This window comes from Ceratina calcarata, unplaced genomic scaffold, assembly GCF_001652005.2.
Source record: "Ceratina calcarata isolate Rehan_Ccalc_2016 unplaced genomic scaffold, ASM165200v1 scaffold517.2, whole genome shotgun sequence".
NCBI classification, from domain to species: domain Eukaryota; kingdom Metazoa; phylum Arthropoda; class Insecta; order Hymenoptera; family Apidae; genus Ceratina; species Ceratina calcarata.
This window is the reverse complement of record NW_017176301.1, coordinates 670,852-692,346: the sequence shown is the minus strand read 5'-3', so window position 1 is coordinate 692,346 and position 21,495 is coordinate 670,852. Positions and strand designations below refer to the sequence as shown.

Sequence of the window (21,495 nt, the reverse complement as noted above, 5' to 3'; positions counted from 1 at the left end):
GTGTTTTATTAATGTAATATCTAACAACTGTTAAAATTTCAATGCTTTGTGATTAGTTTTATGTAAGGGTCCAATCTTGACTGGACCTTGCATAAAGCGTGATAACAGAAGTGAATCAGCGTTCGTAGAAGTGGACTTTAAATGGTTGCAAGAGTGGAAGACGATACGACTGATAGAATTGTTAACATAAACACGGGCACCTGCATTTCGTAAACCTCTTTAGCCTGAACAGAATTGCGTCTTGTTCGCCTCAAGAATTGAAGTAAACAATGAAAATAAATAATAGAATAATTTTCAATTATTCGAAAGACATCTTCAAGAGTATCAAAAATGATTCCTTGGATTCACAACAGGATGAATGCCGATAGTTGAATTAAACCGAAGAGGCTCGATCGGTGGTCCTACTGTAACGCGAGAACCCACAACGCAACACGTCCAGCTAAAGAATATTTATAGTCGTGTGCGCGCGTAACCGCTTTAAGTTCGAAGCATCCTCGATGGTGAAGAAAAAAAGACTCGGCTCCTCCTTTTAACGGCGCCTTGGTTCTTCGAACCAACCCGTTTCTAACGAGAGCGGCTTTAATTGCCCTGCCAATCCGAATTACCTAATACAATCGTCGACCCCTGCTAAGGCTCAAAGAGTTTACCATTGAATGTTAACATCTGATCTCTTCAACGAATAAAATTCCGAGTACATCTCAAATGAATGAACCGTGCGACCTACATACGTGCACCCTTAGAAGAATTACATGTTCTAGTCTTAAGTCAGAGAAGTAAACCCGCATTAAAAAGGAAAATCATTTTCATTGCTTAATTCTGAATCGAAGCTGTTCTGCCTCTCTTCGCTTTATCGCCGCTAAGATGGATAAATGCAGTCTCCGTAGACGCGAGACAAGCGTACAGTCGATGGTTTAAATGCAGTGTCACGGCCACGATAGCGAGCGACGACCACGTGCCGCGAGATAACGATGCTGGGGCCGCGAGGAAACGAGACGAAACGGAAAATCGGGGGGCTATGGGACGGCGATAAAGATAAATAGTGCAACGCGCGGCGTGCCGAATGCGTATAATTGCCTTGATGTCACGCCAAACCGAAATTAGAACCGATGGTGCACCTCCGTGGCGATTTCATGAGATCAAACTGACAATTAAAGAAAACAAGAGGCATCTTACATTATCTTTCCGGGAGCATAAACAGCTACTGGTTGAGTTTATGAACCGAGATAAGACAGAAATCAAGAATAAAGAAAATTGCGACGGTCCATTGTGTACTTATAGTACTAATATAGTAATAATGGTCACTTTGATCAGGTATACAAGCCTCGAATACCTGTCGACACTAATTCTCAAAATACTATTATACCTCATAAATCTCTTTGAGGTACTCAATTTTAAAGAAAAGAAAACCTAAGTTACACAGAATTACTATTTATTTTATTTACTATTTATTATTATTTAAATAACTTTAAATAGAATATTTATAGGGGATGGCACGTTGCATTTTGGGGGATAATTACTTGTACAGGCAAGACAATAGTAATCACTGGCAGGTATGTTAATGCCTGGGAAAACCCGAGAGGCAAATTGACCTTAGGTACAATTTTCTTATTCTTTCAGCTTGTCTCTTTTAAAATTGTTCCTATCATTATTCATTCAATATTCAATACAAGTCTATGTATAAAGAATGATGTTCCTTATTTCCAAAAATATAATCGAAAGTTTGAAAGGAAGTCTATCAGTTTCGATCGATGACAAAAGCCAGGGAATGCTGGTAGTAAATACGTAGAGAACGCGTATGATGTAATTTGATAAAGTCGGGAGCCACTGTTCTACGTAGTGGTTGGATTATTCAATCGGCTCAATAAAATCAAACGATACGCTACGCGCTACGTAACGACGATAACCGGCGGCTCTACCTCTCTCTCTCTCTCTCTCTCTCTCTTTCTCTCTGTCTACCCACCAATTTTTTTTTCCCTTCCTCTGTTTCGATCAATGGAAGCAGTCTATCAACAAACGCAGACAGAGTGCAAAAAGTAGCCAATAACAATTATGCTTACGGACGTTTAACGGCTTCATAAAAGGGGTAGTAAAACGGCGAGATGTTTAACGTTATTATCCGGTCTGCTTTTTACATTCTGTTACAAATACTAATCTATTTAGGTTTCTTCAGCTGGCCAACGTAGTTAGTTAATCTCCGGACTTTTTATACATTTTAAGCTCAATGAACTTCAAATCGATTCGACATAAAATAAAACGAAATGTAAAATGTTGCGTAGAATACGCAATATTTCAGGAGGAACGAAATTTTTTGCCAAGTGTGTCACTTCAGGTTCTTTGAAATTCTCGTTTTTCCTAAGCCATTAAACTTACGGGAAAATTGTATAGAATCTTTTTTGTAGAGGACGTCAAAATCTACGACTTTTATTTGAAATATTTTTCGAAATTCTGCGAAAAAAAATTTTTGCGTTTTCGAAAATTTTGTTCACTGAAACTTCCTTCGACGTTGCCTGACCACCAGTTAATCGCGCTAATCAGGTTTCTATTTTTATTCATCGCTGTCACGTCTCGAATTAACTGATTGTACTTAGCCCAATGAATTAATCGATGAAATGCGTTTAAGAAATGTTTATCGTGGAATCAACGGTTTTATCGTTGGTCTTCGACTTTAAAATGAATGTATCTTAAACGCGATGCAAACAGCGTGGAAATGTTTCACACTGGCTGGAGATAGTTAAGTAAAAATTATTCTACGCCGATAAGAGGACTCGACGGCGAACAAAGAAACGGCAAGTTCGAGCGAGGAGCATTGTGTAATATAAAAAAAGGAGAGGATCGACCATCTCGTAGACGTCGCATTTCCATAGAATTTATAGGGTACGGAATATTCTCCGTTCGGAATTATTCATTGCCAAACTCCCTGATCGATTTAACTAAAGTATAAACCGCGCGGACGCATCTTCACCTCACCCTGACTTCGCTACCTTGACATGTGCGACAGTCGCGACTATCACACTTTAACTTCAGTCTAGCTACCGTGACGCAAGCATTTTGTTATCTACGCGAATTTGTACATTTTCTGAATATTGTTAAAAAATCGAATATATATTTTGTTCACACACGTTTGCAAACATTTGCTGCTTTCGAATGTAAGGAAGCTCGAGTCAGATCGTCAAAATAAAAATAATTTAAATCTACGCCTACATTAAAATTCTTTTTATTTTGACGCATGAAAATTATGTAAAAACAGAATCGATATTAAATCGAACAGTGAAAACACGAGACGTAGATTACGTCTATTACTCGTTTTGAATTTCGTTCACCTAAACGAAATTAACACAAGCTGGATTTATTATTACAATTGCAATAATTTTAATCATTTTGAAAACGAGTAAAATCGTAGACTGAATGTCAACGAAAATGACATAACAGCTCGGCTATGGTAATTGGTAAATTATATAAAATTCGAAAGGAAAGGCTGGAGCTCACCCAACAGGTAATGCCTTATCCATTTTTTCTTAGGCGGGGGTGGCATCCAGCTGCGTACCGGCTCGTCGTTGACGACCATGTCGATTATACCGACGACCTGCGTGAGGGTGTTCGCGTCTCGGAGCCCGTCTACATTGTTATTCGCCTCGTTACCGGCGTTGGCGCGCTGCGCTCCCGCAGCTTTAACCGCGTTTAAATTCATGCGAGGTTGAACCGCCACCGTGCCGTCCGAGACCAGCAGAACTCCCATATTTCCGACGATTACTCGATCTCTCGCGCACGCGGACGCCGAAGAAAAGCAAACACGCCGACGAATATACGCGCGCACTGATCGTATCCTCGGACGTGCATACACTCCAGTGAACGTTTTATTAGTCAGCACGTCCAGACACGTCCGTCCACGAACATTTTTATAATCCCAGATCGACGATTCACGAAAACCAGTAAATTTCCCTTGGAAATGTATATACAGAGCCCGGTGCTACTTCGCAGCTTCCCCTCAATCACTGGTGTACACCGGTTCACGTTGGAGTGTTTGGTGGATAGACACGTCTCCGTGGTCCTGTGGTGCTCGTCGCCGCATTGCCTCGGGACGAGCGATGAAACTGTCGTCGTCCAGGACGCGTCGAACCGAGCGAGTGACCAGTCGAAAAGAAGTGGAAACCACCGGGAATGCGAGGCGCGTAGAAAAGAGAGAAGGCTACCGTCACTGTGTTTCGCACGGGGTGGGGAATCTGTTACTACGAGTAAATACGGCGAGGTCGTGCGTCGTACGTACTAGCGTGCAAAAAAGAATTGATACTTTCGAAACGGCCGTCTCGGATCTCCTTAACAAGCCGGTTTGACATCGGCGGTAATTCCGATAGAGAGAATTCGATTTTCTTCACGGGAAAACCTCATCGACGCGTGTCCCTCGTTGAATCATTTAATCACGCGACGTCTTCGTTTTTATTCAACTCAGATCTGAAGTCTCTTCGATAGATCGTTAGATAATAACGCGGTTAGTGTTTTCTCTTCCCACTCGGGTAATCACGTATCGAGTGATAATTCTGCGTCTCGGAACTTCGACCTTTCGCGCGTATCTATTAGCCGACGGTCTGACATTATCTGTTAAATGCACGTCTACGATAATGCCTGACGTTTCGACAGTCCGGAGGAGCAGAATTCTGCTTTAATAGTATTTGAGACCGAACGAGATTGATCGTGCGGCAAACGTGAGCGCGGACGATTTCACCGGACGAAGGAAACTCGTGACCGCGTGAGTCGCGGGTGCCGACTGAAATCTAAACGTAAGTGCCGCCGCCTCCAACCTGAGGATGACGATTCCCTGCTCCCCTTTTCCCCACCCGTTCGACCCGTGCACGCTGCCAGCGTCGACTGCGACGGCGACCCGATCTCCACCCCTCGGACCTCTTCGTCACCATCGCCGCCGCCGCCGCCGCCGCTTCGCTTTCGTGACATCTCCGTTCGCGCGAGAACTGCACCTCCAGTCACCCGCGACGCTCTGTCCTTCTCAACCGAAAGGTGCGCTTCAGATTATCTCTTCTTCACTATACATGTGCCACGACGTACACCGCCGTTCATAAATACATACCCGAGCATTGAATAAAGATAACTACAATTTACACGCTTCTCATAAATGATGAGCGAACGTAAATAATAATCAAATATCGCTAGTCCTTTTTCCATTATTAAGTCTTCATATAATATCTCGTTACGTCGATTTGTCGTTTGCACTCGTTCAATTTATTAATTCTGAAGTACTAGTGTGACAATTGGAAAATTTCTCCTTATTTCCAATGGTCCAGAGAGCAATGTGTACACGAATAAACCGGACATAGACGACTGTACGTAATTAAAACGCGCGTGCAATTGAGGGCTGGGAAAAAAGCAATTATTGCCTGCTCTAAATTTTGTAGTTAAAAATAGAGAGCAATTCGGTCGCCAGCACGGGTCTTCGCTCGATCAGCCCCCGATCATCAATCGTCGATTTATCTTTTATATCGCTTTAAGTATTGAACGAAATTAAGCTAAACGATATTTGTATTGTAGTTTTGATATGCTTACCATCGATGATGAGCATCTTCTCCTCGCAGAATAAATCATCTTGATCTGCACGTTCCCTCTTTAATTTGGCACCTGCAAAAGAAAGAAATTTACTGATTACTTATTAAGCTTGAAAGCATTTTGTGGTTCAGAGATAATAAATCCTTAGGGTTCAGTAACGCAGGTATACGAAACAGCTCAGGTACAGTTTTACGACAGAATTACCTATTGTACTTTAGACTGCGCTATTTAGTGAAGACCAGTCATACTTATTTACATGAAAAACACTCTTTATGACTCGGTAGTTAGGAAAATATGATCTCCGATCTCTGTTTCGATCCTAACTGTATACTACACGGTCAGCTCGGTTAAGCGGCCGTTGTCCTAGGAGAGACAAGTAGGTTCGTTGTTGCCGCCCGCAAGCGCAATGTCACCGGGAAACGCAGCGACAGCAACGTGCCGCGCGTAGAACAGGGAAAGCAGACTGTCTGGGGCAGCCAAAGTGCAACACGTCACCTACCATCCATCCATTTATCTATCGTGTCGTACCGCGAACGACAGTTACAATATTCTACTACATTGCTCGTAGTTGAAATTTCCTTTAGCTCGCCGGGACGTCTATATAGACGGTTGAATCCACAGGTCGATAAGATATGAAAAATTGAAAGAGGCGCGTCGCCACGTGCTGCGAGCGTGGGGGATAGGGGAAGGTGTTCCTCCTGTGGGTCGCGGCAGGGTGAGAGAGGTTCAACGATTGAAAACGTCGGGGGCGCATCGTTTTGTCTCCGTCGCTCTCTCTGTCTCCGGGTCACCGGAGGACCCGGCAACGTCGCGATTGATCAGGACGCCACGCGGCCGGACGCGCGTGGTAGGGGTTAGCCAGGGACAGGGCACATGCGCATTCGAATGACTCATTTGCCCGCGCGCTCGCTCGCCCGATGATACAGTCCGCCACACGGTTCTGCGTTCTCGTTCCGTTTCACTCTTTGCTCTTATTCACTTGGTTTCGTTCCTCTGCTACGCTCTCTAATCTACTTGCCGATCAAACAGATCGGCGACCGCTGATTCGGTTCCTCCAGCCGACCGCTTGTACAAATAATTCTCGCATTCTTTTTGCACCTTTCGTCTCCTTCAATTTTCCTATTCGCTTCTCTGTACGCACTCAAGAGATCACCGATCTACGCGTGTCTAGCTGGTGTAACGAATCGTCTCGGCGAGTGGTTACAAGCGTCCCTTGGACAGCTCGCAGAATAGAGAAATACACAGCGGGGCTCCCGATGCTGTGCGGTAGGAGTGGTTTCCGATGGTGTGCCGGTCGATCGCACACTCGGGCAATCCTAGTCGACCAGTGGACGCTAGTTTTTCTTCTGTGAACGATAGAGATAATAAACAAAGTGTCTGAAAACGAAACAGGAAACGCACTCTAATAAGAAAGTAACGTTTCGTTCGAGCTCGAACTTAAGTGCAAGAAGAATGTAATTAAATGATTCTGCGAAGTTTCTACGCCGTACGCGCGTCGCCGTGGAAAACACGGGCGCATCACGCGTGTTATGAAGCTGCAAAGCTGAATTGCAAAGCATCGTTTAAGTACACTATAGACAGACTTAAATTATCGTTTAACGCGTATTGCCTGTTATATCACGCACCGCCGTGGCAGCGAGCACGCGCAACGCGCTACCAAGACCGGATGCGGAGAGATAGGGAGCGAATTACGACGTTTAAATCATCCGTATTATGATCAAGTTCGTTCCACTGTTCAAGTTTTCCACTTCATAAGTCATACAGACTCGCCTCTTACAGATCTGTACATCACTTTGAGGATCGATCGTATCAAAGAGGATCTAATCTACCGTCCAAGTTTAGTAGAGCCCGTTCAATGCCATTGGAAATCATTAAGCCTCGGAATTTAGGTGTCGTTTTGTGTCGCAGCTCGAATCGTGTGCACATAGGCGTGACCGTGAAAACAAGGGATCGATCTTCTGATACGTGTGTGTATTCACCTTCCTTTAAGGTTTCATCGCGACCCACGAGAAAAATAGCCCAACGCAACAATGCGCTATACCGATAGTCGTCTAAAAAATAAAACGTTTCGGAATCAGTTTAAAATAGCGTCGTTCCTTACTGCCTCCTCACTTCCCTTCTACCTCAAACTCTTCTACTTTTCCATGTTTCTTGTTGTTATTAATATTACTCTGACGTCTTCTTCTATTTTCTGTTATTTTGGTGCACAGAATTATATTAATTGCTATTATTTATGCTATTAATTAATATTCTGAATTCAATTTTCTTACAATTGCATAAAATGCAGAGTCTAATAATAATAATAATAAGTATCCATTGGGCCGCGTGTTGACGAGCACGAGCCCACGAAACGGGAAGATCGATCTGACCTGTATCGCGTGCATTTTTTTCGCCCATCCATTTTCCTTCCATACATACATACATACATACATACATAGATACATACATACAATGCACTTCGCGTGGTTACCTACACGTTTCCCTCCCTTTTACCCGTCAACCCGTTCTCCCTTCCTCAGCCGGTGGAGTCACCGACGACGACGACGACGACGACGGCCAGTGTCCACTGCGTGCGTTCTCTCCTCCCCGTGCATCGCGTGCATGTGCACCGGTATGCGCACGCTCGAGAATTTCTGCTGATCATAACGAACTACTCGATAAATCAGATGCGTGCGCGATAACGATGGGAAAAGCCTCGGTAGCAAAAGAAAAAAGAATTACACGCGTGAGAGATCGAAAGGTAAAGAGAGAGAGAGAGAGAGAGAGATAGAAGCGGAGCGCACGGTACGAGGTTCTATTGTATGAGAGAAAACGAGAAGATGGCAAGTGCAGAGATGATACGGGGAACAGGCGTAAGTCCGTATATGTAGCAAACAAAACGGAGCCGTGCGCGAATAGGTGGCGCGCTCGTGAATGAAGCACAAAAGCTGTCGTAGTTTCTAGAGTCAGTGACCGGGGGTCCTCCGGATCCCCACTCCCGGTGTATCCAGGTTCGTTCCTACCATCGCATCGTCACCGTAGCACCACGGTCACCATCGTCGCCCCTCCACGCAGAAGCGATATCGCGTCGTCTCTCTCTCCTCTCTAATCCAACATCACCTAGTTATTCACCTCCCCTTCTCTAGGCGATCGTCAGCCTCTTAGCCGCGTATACCTTTGGATGCTAAGGTGTATCCTTCTCCACGCAATCGTCCACCTTTGCGGGTCTTACGATTCCGTCACCCTTTGCCTTTATACATCCACGTTTCTAACAGCCGGGTCACGTTGGATCAACGACCACGGGAGAACTACTAAATCGCTCGCCTTTCCCCGTTCAGTCCCACTCTATCTTGCACCTTCTCCTCAGTTTTCAACCTTCCATCCTCGCCAAGATTGTAAACACTTACCCTGGCCGGTTGTCAATCACGTCGTACAGACTTTCACGCGACGATATTAAAACGCGAAGACGTTTAGCACCGATAAACGCCTTAATCAATCCGATTGCGATTAGGGAAACGTAGAGGAGTTCGGGCGTGCTTTAAACTGCTCGACACACCCGCAGAAATCACGTGGCGATACTTTTACGTGAATGACGAAAACCGACCTCGCGGGTTTTATCGAGATAAGGTTTATCGTTGGGAATCATCGATCTGAATCGGCGTAATCGTAGAGAAAGAGACCGACGGCGTACTGACGCGCGATCGCAGCACGTTTCGTGCTCGCCGAGGCTGTTTCGCGTGTGCCGAGACTCGCTTTACAGGATCGGCCGGTTGAGTCATTGACCTGGGAAAACGCGAGAATCAAAGGGACACGGGGACGATCCCTGAGCGATCCGGCCGCAGACGCCTCTGCGATTATCCTCGAGCCGTCGAGAAAACCGGGACGATCCTCGAAACGTAACGTCGTCGGCCACGGGAACGTGAAAGGAATTCCTGTGCGGATTTCGAGGCGGTATTTTTCATGGAAATTTCCACTACGCGCCGCGTAAGAGACCGTCAACGCGTTTGAGAATCACTGCCGCGAGGGAAATCATACCTAATTTGGAGGCGGTGAACGCGTGGGTCATCGCGTGCTATTCGCATGTACGACGCAGCGTTTCTCATTCCGCGATTATTCATTTATTTACGACGTAAAGATTACTATTTTCGTACTCGCTCGTCGTTATCGTAAAATAAAACAAAAATTATCACTGCAACGGCGCGATAAGGAATATTTACATATCTTCTCGTCGACGTCGATGCAACATTGAAACCTCGACTACAGTAATTAATATTATGAATTACAGAAGCCACTTTTTCTAGCTACCAATTTTTTCTATATCAGAGACTGCTAAGAAAAACCAAACCCCCTATACAGTACGTGTTGATCATTTTTTGCCATTATCGGTGGCAACCAGCCTAAGTACAATAAAACAATTTCACTAACACTCTAAATCAAGGTAAAGGTAGAAAACACGTGCAACGCAGATGTGGGACTTCCCTCAACGCGGCAAGTCCGGACAACGGGGTCCATACCAATAAAAACTCACAAAGTATACCTGATTTTTTTAACTAACTAACAAGAAGAGGATTCAAACACTCGCTTGTCAACCGGTACTGAGCACATTAAGCCTTGCGACACGATTTTACTTTTGCATTAAAGTGTCGAAGTACTTCTGTATTTGTATTTGTTAATAGTGATTATTAAATTATCCTGTCTCCTTAAACGGTTGTAGGACCATACGTGATACTCAGTGCGCCCAATAGTCTAATCATTATCGTTAAAACAGAAGATTGTAGAACACAATCTCGTGTGTTGCATTACAGATACAATCCTCGCCACGGTTCTTCTATGACTGACTCCTAACAAGCTTCAGCCAAAATTGCATCCATACCGTATAATAGAATCTAAATGTTTTCCTGTTTCGTATACCCTTAAAGATGCATTTCATTCTACTTATATTCATAACTGATAAAACAATAAGATATTCTGGAACGGAATAAATAATAAAATGTCTAGCTCCGAAAGGAGTCTACTATAAATAGCCGGTCTTTTTAAATGCATCGAACCGCGTAAGTACACAGCGTATTATATCGTGACCGAAAAGTGGCGCGTGGTACTCACCACGTGGCTCGTTGGAGTTGTGATGGTTGGAGTGGGGAGCAACGGCGAGCAGATGATCGGAGGAGGATGAAGAGCTGCTCGCGAGGCGCTCCCTCGTTTTCTCCTGCTGCTCGACGAACCGTGCCGCTTCCAGCAACGTTTCCAGGCTCATCCTGACGTAGCCGACTCGTCACTAAGCGATGAGCCCTGTGCCTCCGCGAAATCTCACGGGAGATCGAGACCCTAAGATCGGACCGTCGATTCCCGTCACCGGCCGCCGAGGACGAACAAGTCGAGAGCCCGTCCTCGTGTCTCAACCCTCCTCTTTTTCTGCTGCTGCTGCTGCTGCTGCCAGCCGCGGGTGGCGATCTGTGCGCGAAAACATAAGAAAGAAAAAAAACAATTGTGATCCCGTTGTCAGAACGAAAACGCACCGGACCGGGACGGTGTCATTGTAGAGAGAAAGGGAGGGGGACGGTTCTTAATTCGTCGACCTTGGCAAACGCGAGGAGAGAGATCGTAATAGCGTAAATAATCGCGTCTGCTCGTGTTACACCCTGCGACAGGTTATGCGTTATACGAAACAGAAAAAACGGCAACTTATTACGCAGACACTACACGCTGAATCGATGTAACGAACAAATAAGTTTTCACAGTAGTCACACACGTCGTCGCACCTTCCTCATTTCTCCCGGGGTCACGCGGCACAGGATCGTTTCTACTACATGCTCGATCGTTTTCTCTTTCGTTCTGAACATCACTGAAAACTTTATCGTTCGATAATATTATTAGCTTGTCCGAAGGCAGCCTGCAGACGGTAAAGACTCGACCGGTGTCCGAGTATACGTCACGTGACGTACGCGTGACGTAACGCAGTCGCGCGGGAAGCTTTATCCCCTCCCGCGTTTAATGTCTTCGTAACGTGTATGTACGACACCGAGGCAGCAGGCACGCGCAGGCGCAACGCGTGCGTTTTCCTCGAGCATTAGCACGCATCTTTAGTTACGATCGCTGGAAACAATCTGACAGTCGGAAAAGAAAATATGCAAGCCTTGAAAATAAACGATATACATATGTACGTACTCCGTCCCCGTTCCAAATCGAAACTCGCTAGGAAAATTGTTATAGGGAAAGTTTCCGTCGAAATCAGACAAACGTAGATCCATGTGTTTTAAGTATTATCGCGTGATCGTGATAAGAATTTACACGTGAATCATGAAACTGAAGGATCTACGAACATAAATGGACGAGGTATAAACGATAGTTGGTAGCCGCGTTTAGGTGAGTCAGATCAGTTTCTCGCGATGTAGCATCGAAAGTAGGAACGAGAGAGTCGTTCTATACGTGGCGTTCGTACTCGCAAGAAGGTATTCGCAAATACGTACGCGTGATCGTGTGTAGAACGTAGAGCGTCGGGTGCGCGAACGGGGAAATCGGCGAACGAAGAAAAAGAAGGTTCGCAGAGAGGCGGGAAAGGCGTAGTAGAGAAACGAGGTTCCGCCACTGATTTGAAAAGTAGATACATGTCCCGGGCAACGTAATCGCGAAAGCGTACCGCCGATTACGAGCGCGCCGGGACCCGAGCGATGGGTGTGATCGCGTAAAAAAATAGAGAAGTCCGCGTCGGTGCATCGGGTCGGACGAGGAGAGGCTCGGTGGCTGGCGGCGAACGTACGAAAAGTCAAGAAGAAACGTGCCGTACACTGAACGAGCTCCTTAAACTGACAAAGCGACACACACGTTAGAAGGGCGACGCACGCACCGTCGGCCAATGGGAGCTCGTGATAACGTGACGTCACGGGTTGAAGTACCGTGCGATTGGCTGGGTCTATTATGGCACGGAAAACACGCCACGCAACCACCTATACACATGTTAATTAAATAGGCGATAGTCCTGACGAGATAATGTCCCGTGGTGACTTTTAAACGGGCGTGGTAACTGCGGTAACGCGTGGAAAATAATCGGGAACTTACGCGTCAGCCACCGACTGTGTTCTGGCCACAATGGAAACACGCTGGAGCCCACTTTCACGGTAAAAATCAATTACTCCGGGATATATTTCTGCAGTATTTCTCCTGTCAGACGCGCGGACACATGCGGGACGATCACGGGCCGCACTCGTGAATATTTCGAACAGCGGACGATCTCGCGACGTTTTCACGGTACAACGCGGCGATTATAACCTGATCGATCTAGCGCGTGGCAGAAACATTTTACAAGTGCTAACCACTGCGCATCAACAGCCATGCTTGCTTGGCCACGATTCACGTGTCTGGGGTCCGAGGTATAGACCAATCCGTGAACGTTCCGTGACGTCACCTGGCTGTATCGACCAATGAACGCAGCCCATGTGACGCAGCACTCCGCTGGGCGTGTGAGAGAAGTGTCGAGCTGCTGTATATCGCTCGTTACTTCGGCGCACTTTTTTCCCGATTTTCTCGGCTTCCCTCCTGTATCATCGCGCGTTACGGCACCGAACGAGGCGTCGCCGCCGGCCGATATCTTCTACGAGCGGTCTTACCTTCCGGTGGACGCCAGAACGGACGAGAATCGCGGCAATCATACACAGCACACCCGACACCCGGCTCGCCCGGGCAAACACTCACTCCGATCTCGGCGGCGTCACCCTCTACCACCTTTTGTCACGTTCCTTCTCTGTCACATGGATCGAGCCTCCGCGGCGTTGCCACTTCGACCGTACACAACCCGTACTGTTCATTGTTTACTTTTGCGCGCGCGCCAAAACCTCCTCTCGTCGCTTTTTTCAACAGAAATTACACGTTCCCTTTAAAAAAGTATTTGAGTCAATGACTTTTCCAACTTTCCATTAAACACGATGTAGTAGATATTTCTCGATTTAGTAACAGGCGTGGTAATTACAAGTTCTCCACTTTAGTTAAACTTTATTATACAGAACACTAATTTCGAGGTGTAATATAGTTTTATTATTAAAAATACATAGGATTTTAAATAATTTAGATATCGTTTATAGCCAGAACTAAACATGTAAGTGATCCTCTTTTCTCGAGAACGTATCACTACAGAAATAAATAACACACTTATAACAATTACGCAAAAGTACATTTGCGAATTGTACAGTTTTACTTATTACGCAACGAATGATTAAATAGAATACTTAATCACCTTGCCAGTAGTGTTGCTTTAACAGCGAGAATAATAATGAAAGCCCACTGCTTTCATCGAGACACAAACGTTGTCAAGAAAAAGTATCTATCGCGTGCGAATCTGCTTTCCAAAATATACGTGTGTTATTTTTATACTCTGCCTTAATTAATCAAAAATCGAGCGGTTTTCAATTTTCTCTCGTCGACTCTCTCATACACTTTCTTCCTGCTATAATTCATAATCTAAAACAAATTCAGCAGTACAAAATATATGACTAGAACTTTCGAAAAATATTACATTTCATTATCTATACACAGATCTGAGTACGCAACATCAATACGTTTTGCATTGGGAAGCACTGAGACTCACTATTAAACTATCCTGAAAAGATTCTTCTTACAGAGGTTTAAATCGTTTCATAAATTAAAATTCTCTTCTAATCTTTCTGAAACACCTTCATTTCTTGTTTCCTATTATACATTACTTAAATACAGTAAAATTATTAGTTCTAATTAAATTTTGTAAAGTTTGCTGATTCGTAATACATTGTATACATATATATTTATCTTGTATAATTATTAAATCTTGACAAGATAACCTGGAAACATGAGAAAAATAATCATAGAATAAAAAAAGTACCTCGTTAGAATTGTACAGTGTAACGTTATGTTTGTACGTGTCAGCACCGTGTTTTCAATTCAGTACACAATCGTCTAAGACTTTTCTCTGAACATTAGGCACATGCAAGAATTTCCATTTAAGATCTATCCGACGTTCGAACATAAATTACATATGTTACATATAGTACTACAAAAAAAACGAACGAGAAATACTGTAAAGAAAATTGGCTAGAAATTTAAGAAAAAAAAAAAGAATTTTCTTTTTTTTAAATAGAGATTAGGAAGCCGTTTTCGATATAATACTTCACTTATACACGAAATACACTCTAGGAAATGTTACATTAACAATGTACAGGTAACATAATTGGTAATTAACACATTTTTAAATGTCATGTACACGCCGAGCAATGCTATAATATAATGGAAATAATATAAAATTTGTTCTCTAAATAAATAATATAAAATTGTTCGAGAGACGAATTAAATTTCGATCACTAAACGATCCAATTATTTCCTTATGAAAATATTACACATTTACCTTATTGTCTTGTAACAACGAACTAGTAAAAATCACTAACGAATCGCCGCCTCCAGCCGTCGTAACAAATTTTGCGAAATGATTATTCGTACTACAACCAATATCAACAAAAATAGTTTCACCCTGCTATACAACTTATTTATTTCTTCAGCTTTCCTTAGATACCGTGTAATGTCATCTATGATAAAAATTAACAATTTTAACTAGACAATGCCTCTCGTTAGAGCATCGGTTATCTGCTCAGATTACTAACGTAAAGATGCTTAAGCTCTGTCTTTGGCGTGTTTTCGAACAGCGCAGCGCGATTCTGCCCTTCTCCTTTCTTTACCCAGTGACCGTACACGCGGAACGCACAACCATCAATAACCTGCGGCAAAAAACAACGTAAACATTACTCCGTCGTCCGATAAAAAGCACGCAGATATGTATGTCAGAATGAACTCGGCACGGCTTTCTTTTTTACGTTCACTCTACGTTCATCGCTTGGAATTTTACACGCTCAGTGATACTGAAATAAAGCAATTTAATATGAATACCTTGCGTAAAACTTTGATTCTATAAGGATCGGTGCATGCCACTTGAGTCGAGAGAGGCTCAGGCGTAGTGTGAAGCCGTTTGATACGAACGACCGCCCGAACACAAATTATTGCTAGCTGGAATCTTTTTCTTGCGTTAAACGATTTCGCCTTCAATTCCTATACACATAAAATATATGATAAAACGAAGTTGATACTGAAAATACATAATATTGTTATTAAGCATAGCAACAGATACATGTTACTATGTCTTTATATTGCATTCGATGCTCGCATAATACGTAGTAGAAATATTAGGGCAATGACACGACACATAGTTATCTGTACATTTGCAATTTTGATTCTCTGAGCATGATTGAAAATAAATATGATTTTCAATGATCTCCGCAAGCCTGCAAAGCGAGATAGTAAGAAAGAAGTTAATAAGTGTAAACAGTTTTAGTGTAATTCTGCATAAAATATGAACATAAATATTAATATTTAATTTATTATTAACGATCGACGTACATCTTCTGTCGTTAAAAACGACTGGAAAATCGGTGTGGTTTCTCGCATGTATATAAAATGATATGTACATTCGACAAACAAAAAAAAACATATACATTACGTCCGGCTTTTGATTAAATAAAAATATTAATAAAACCCAGGATGTTAATAGTGCTACGTATATTATGTAATAAAAATTGTTAGTCGATGGCAGTCACAACAAAATAAAAACAAAAACAATTTACCAAAGCTAACTGAGATATCCTACTCAGACGCCGCGAATTAGTTGACAGTGAACGTTTTAATGGTGCGATGTCTTGATCCCATAGCTGCAATTTAACAAATTCTCTATTTATCGTCACATCGTGATGTGATCTCACTTTCCTCTCATTCTGGAGACGAATTATAACGAATATATATACAGTTCTCGGAATGAATATTAAAAAGCGGAAATGATGTTAAAGATCTTCGTCACGTTTCATAGAAATACCTTTCGTAATTTAAAACATATCAAGTGGAACACGTAAAGCAAACGAACAAAAACAGAAATTATAGATTTGTAATACACGTGTCTCAATTATATAAAGTGAATTCGAACGTTTAAATGTGCAGTATGAAAGTACTTACCACTGTGTGGAAGAACGAATGTTGTAACGCATCCACAATACTAATTCTCTTCTTGGGATCGACAACTAATAATTTTCTTATCAGATCTTTAGGAGCTTCTGCAAGTACAATCGGAAATTATATGTCGTAAAAGTTTTTATTCATACATAATTGAAGACTGTACAGGTAGGAAAATAATTGTATGTTCGACAACGGAGAGTGCATCATGTTCAAAGATTTGTTAGTAACGGTACTTACCTTCTTTTATTCTTACTTCCCATGCACGAAGCAGCTTGCATCAACGCGACAAACCTTTGATAGGTATGTAATTATTCGAAATGACACGTGCTTCTTCACGTTACCATGAATTTCATACTACTCAATGTACTCATTACTATGACGAAACGTTTCACCTGGAACTTCAGGTGTGGGTTTCGAAAATTTTAATCTTTTTTCAAGTTTGTATCGTGGTAGATCAGATAATTTCAATTAATAACAATGTATTAAGAAAGGTTCAAAGTAAAACTCCGAAAATGATGCATAGGCGTACGTCCTGTTAATTTACTCCACATGCAAACAATATTTTTCTACCATGTCTCAAATTTAGTACTACAATGAACAGTAGCTACCTGTTATGTCTGCCCATTCTGGGGACGTGAACGAGTATTTTCCTTCCATAATATTTCTAAGCATCACCATCTGCTTCCTGTGCCAAAAAGGAGGGCACCCGACCAATAAAGTAAACATGATAACTCCACACGCCCATCTACAACAATTATAAACACTACAATTATCTCTACGCATTTCATCTTACGTACTCGCTTGTTAACTAAACTTGAATGAACTTACATATCAACTTCATACCCATAGCCCTCGGCATTTTCAAACATATTACACTTAAGAACCTCTGGCGCCAAATATCCTGGTGTTCCGCAAAGATCTATAAAAACATATTACCAATACTACTACTGAACCACACGATCACCATTATTCACTGAAAGTTATATTTACCGAACAATTTATCTCCCACTTTCAATATCCTAGCAAATCCAAAATCTGTTATCTTAACATTTAGATTATCGTCGAGTAGTATATTCTCTGGTTTCAAATCCCTGTGCACTATCCCTTGATTATGTACATTCTGTACTCCCTCGAAAACTTGTCTCATGATGTAACGTGTCTTCTTCTCGGAGAGAGTAACAACGGACGTGAGGTAGTCGAACAGTTCACCGTTCTTGCAGATTTCGAATATTAAAAATATGAACGTACTAGATTCGAAGACGTCGTGCAACTCGACTGAAACAACAGAGGAACGTGTAATTAAAATAGATCCTCAAAAAGAGATCATTCTATGTTGTTTGAGGCTTACTGATATAAGGATGGCCAGCTACTCTGCGAAGAATGTTTACTTCCTGTAACGTAGCGTCCTTCATCGTATGCCCATCCTCGTTTTCATTACTAATGTCAATAATCTTCGCTGCATACTCTACGCCTGTTTCTTTCTCTATACATCTCCTTACGGTAGAGGATATCCCTCTGCAAATATTATTTCACGTTTCCATCCGTTCTCAGTGAATCATTCATTTCTCAACTCAATACATCGTAGATAAAGATATTTAAAAAATGATAAAATTATTTGTTTCATTCTCATGTCGCGACATTGCGTTCCACGTGAATAACTCTCAGATAGTACAGTTTTTGTTTACTTCGTAATACAATCAAAATGAGTAATAAATATTTGACAGAAAGGAACATCTAAATCCGATGGTGAATATGACGCGGAGGAAGAATAATGTGTTCATCGATCAGCTGTGAGAATTTCTCGTAATTAAATCAAATATATTTGAACCCGTACAATTATATAATTGTATAGGTTAGATTAGACCGTAGAACAAACGATTTAATTGCTACGATTGAGATCCATCGAGGATCTAATAATATAAACAATGGCATATCTATTGCACTCCCCCCGAACAAATGCGACTAGTAAATATAATCTAGCCATATTTCATCTTTCTTTTACTCGGTATACATATATATATCATGTGACACGAACCTTCCAAGGATTTCCTTCGGCTCGTACTTTGCGTAAAATCCCTTGGCCGCGTCCTTGTCCGGCAAGAGGTCGTCCCCTTCGTCCTTTGCCATCTTATCGCCTAATATCTCATACGGATACGTATCACATTTAATAGCCACCGTTTAAATAGCACATGTCCCGTCTTTTACATTTAAATCGAACGGGTACGAAGAACGTGTACACTTGTTCCACCCGATGCGATTGTCATTACTGCTACGGACTGCGCGTCGTCACAGAACAACGGGACGATCGACGATCGCTGCTACATTCTAAGGAACGTTAACAACAAAGAGATCACTGATCACGGTTCACCGATAATGGCTAGCGACGGGAACCCGGATCCGCTCGGCGATAGTCGAACGGAACACGTGAACACATTTAAAAGCACTGCGAGGAGGAACAATGGCGATGGCCAATATAAAGCTGCGAACGGAGAGGGCTCTGACGGTGCGGCGGAGGAGAACCGCCGGACTTCGTCGAAGACGAGATCGTGAAAGGGAAAATGGTGAATAAGTACCAATAGCGATCTATTATCGGACTAAAATTCCGGATTCGAGGTATGCATCTATTATATATGCTCGGATTCATCTATACCCTGCCACGAGCGTCATCCGAATTTTGCAACTCCCTATTTTAGTTAGTTACATCGACATTAGCGCGGTGCATTTCTTTTTTTAATATACACTCTCTACGCTTTCGAATTATCGCGGACGTGTTGGCATAGAAATGTACGTGGAAGGTAAATGAAAACTCGCTGGAGATGTACGAGAACCCAATGAAAATTTCAGGATTAACGTCCCGATATTTTCGAGTCCTCGCGCGCCTCGTGAAAATCACGTTTCAACATTTTTATATACATGATATTTCGATATAAAATTAACTTTGTAAGGAAGAAGGAAACGGTGCCTTCTATAATCTCATTTTATCCTTTGGCATATGTATCTAAAACAATAGGAACACATGTTCGATACATAATCGAATTGCATGTAGAGGACATGAATTATAAATAGAAGCCATTGCTACCTCATCGAGTTCCTCGCAGTCTTGCTCTCAACGTTGAGCCGCATTGTACTGTTCAGATGATGCATCCATTCCTTTAAACACAATCAGTTGCATGCATGACGTTAATACTCGTCACCGGAACAAACAAAACGGTGCCGACAAAAATACGAGGATCCGATACGTTTTTAGATAAAGGGAAATTAAGTCTGTGTACATATATTTACGGACCACGCAGTTGCGCCAGCAAAGCCTCATTTTTACGACATTCAATAGTGAGTTGCCTGACCGCAGCTACGTATTTGCGTTGTTGCTCTATCAAAGTGATCAGCTGCCGGCTGAGCGCGTCCCTCCTGTTTTTCTCGTCGCCGCACCGCTTCTCCACCTACGTTCAACGCAATTTTCACTTATCAGAACACGCGAGTGTGTCTCATTCGATTTTCTAGACCGAACGTTTAATCACAGAATTAAATAGTCATCGTCTATTTGCTTGTTATTATTTTTACAATTCGTACCTTTCTGCAAATATTAATTATAGTAAAATGAACTATACTTTACCTTTTCCTTGTTGCGTTTAACGCCAGTAACGATCGCCTCGAATTGCTTGAGAAATTGTTCTTTGGCGCTCGTCGATGCCATTGCTCTGGCGAAAAAAGGAAAACGTCGAGCGTTTCGTTATCGCTACATAACAAGCGTAAATATAAAGTTTACTGATGACTCACTCATTATAATTATCTTGAATCGAATTTAGTAGCGATAATTCTTTGCTCAAATAAAGTTTTGTATCGTCGAGAGTGTTGTAGAGTGTGTAATATTGCTTTGTTTCTTTGTGCTTCGCCGAAACTGCAAAAAGAAGGTGATGATAAAAGCGTCGCGTCATTTCCTGAGACGAACGATTGAAAACAAGTAGACAGACCTTGATTATAAAGTTCCATAAACCGTCTTTGATATTGCGTGAGCTCTGAACGACCAGGAACGTCATCCAATTGCCGGGTCAACGACGCGATGGCCCTGTTCTTTTTAGCTAGTTGCAATCTGACTTTCATCACCGCCTCCTTCTGCTGTTCGTACTCCTTTAAACGGTCCTCTTCCTCTTCCGACGTACCGCTTTCGATCTCTTCCAATTTGTCTTTTAGGAGATTCAAATCGTACTTGCATTGTTCCCGGAAACTCTGTTCCTGCTCTTTAAGTCCGTCGTGCACCAACAGAAGTTCCTCCAAACGTTTGTAAATACTAGAAAGTTAATAATAGAAATGAACGACTAAAACTGTGAACGCACGTAAGCGCATACACACCTGTCGTTCTCGTTGATTCCCATTTCCTCAGCCTTTTTCAACGAACGCTCTATGGTCTGCCGTTTCGTTCTCGATTCGTTCAATCTTCCAGTTAACTCCGCATGCTTTGCGGACAGGGCGTCTCTCTCCTTCGTTAATTTACGGATTCGGTTTTGGAGCGTGGCTCTCTGTTTCTCCAATGCTATTACAGCTGCCGATGAGCTCGTACCACTAGTTTCCTATAATTCATAGTTACGATAATATGTAAAAATGTAAATTAATAATACTCGTACAGAACAAGAATTTACTTCGTTCTCGGAAGTTGACATCGTCGCATACTTCTCGGCTACTTTTGCGATCTCCTGGGCTTGGATACCGACGATGTTCCCTACCGTCGTTACGCTTAATCGAGCCTGAACACATCGTGAACAAAAGTCATTTTCTATTTTTTAATATTAATTAATATGTCTACTTACCGAGCTTTCTTCGATAGCAGCCAAGTTCCCAGTCACTTGTTCCGTATTTTGCTAGAAAGATATACTAGATATAAACAATACTGTTCAAATGTTACTAATTTTTATTAATATTCACTTCACCTTCTCTTTTAATTCTGCTTTA

At 42.5% G+C, this 21,495-nt stretch overlaps 3 protein-coding genes across 6 annotated transcripts in view; all 3 read right to left on the bottom strand.

The window, feature by feature from the left end:
* The window catches only part of LOC108628320 (uncharacterized), a 17,300-nt gene extending 3,868 nt beyond the window's left edge, over window positions 1-13,432 (bottom strand). The window contains exons 1-3 of the mRNA XM_026816401.1: window positions 13,137-13,432; window positions 10,636-10,983; window positions 5,554-5,625 (exon numbers count right to left, since the gene is read on the bottom strand). Of these exons, the coding sequence (XP_026672202.1) occupies window positions 5,554-5,625; window positions 10,636-10,786 (223 nt within the window). The 5' untranslated portion in view covers window positions 10,787-10,983; window positions 13,137-13,432. The remainder of the gene's footprint in view (window positions 1-5,553; window positions 5,626-10,635; window positions 10,984-13,136) is intronic.
* Window positions 13,433-13,537: 105 nt separating this feature from the next.
* PhKgamma (phosphorylase kinase gamma) lies at window positions 13,538-19,343 on the bottom strand. Of its 3 annotated transcripts, XM_018030287.2 has the most exons (10): window positions 18,584-19,343; window positions 17,897-18,063; window positions 17,539-17,823; window positions 17,377-17,467; window positions 17,157-17,293; window positions 16,549-16,646; window positions 16,167-16,250; window positions 15,436-15,594; window positions 15,153-15,266; window positions 13,538-15,077 (listed from the first exon to the last, which is right to left on the bottom strand). In XM_018030287.2, exons 1-10 carry the CDS (start codon window positions 18,673-18,675, stop codon window positions 15,057-15,059), a joined length of 1,248 nt encoding a protein of 415 aa, XP_017885776.1. In that variant the 5' UTR covers window positions 18,676-19,343; the 3' UTR covers window positions 13,538-15,056. The 3 variants fall into 3 exon arrangements, with proteins under 3 accessions (XP_017885776.1, XP_017885774.1, XP_017885777.1); XM_018030285.2 differs by having other exon boundaries at window positions 13,538-15,266; XM_018030288.2 differs by lacking the exon at window positions 16,167-16,250 and having other exon boundaries at window positions 13,538-15,266.
* A 94-nt stretch (window positions 19,344-19,437) lies between these two features.
* fidipidine (coiled-coil domain-containing protein 93) overlaps window positions 19,438-21,495 on the bottom strand; it is a 4,261-nt gene continuing 2,203 nt past the window's right edge. Inside the window, exons 7-15 of one of the 2 annotated variants that reach the window (XM_018030152.2) lie at window positions 21,354-21,404; window positions 21,186-21,290; window positions 20,899-21,116; window positions 20,520-20,836; window positions 20,326-20,446; window positions 20,162-20,246; window positions 19,835-19,988; window positions 19,628-19,698; window positions 19,438-19,546 (exon numbers count right to left, since the gene is read on the bottom strand). In XM_018030152.2, the coding sequence (XP_017885641.1) occupies window positions 19,655-19,698; window positions 19,835-19,988; window positions 20,162-20,246; window positions 20,326-20,446; window positions 20,520-20,836; window positions 20,899-21,116; window positions 21,186-21,290; window positions 21,354-21,404 (1,095 nt within the window). In that variant the 3' untranslated portion in view covers window positions 19,438-19,546; window positions 19,628-19,654. The remainder of the gene's footprint in view (window positions 19,547-19,627; window positions 19,699-19,834; window positions 19,989-20,161; window positions 20,247-20,325; window positions 20,447-20,519; window positions 20,837-20,898; window positions 21,117-21,185; window positions 21,291-21,353; window positions 21,405-21,495) is intronic. The other variant, XM_018030153.2, reaches the window with a different exon arrangement.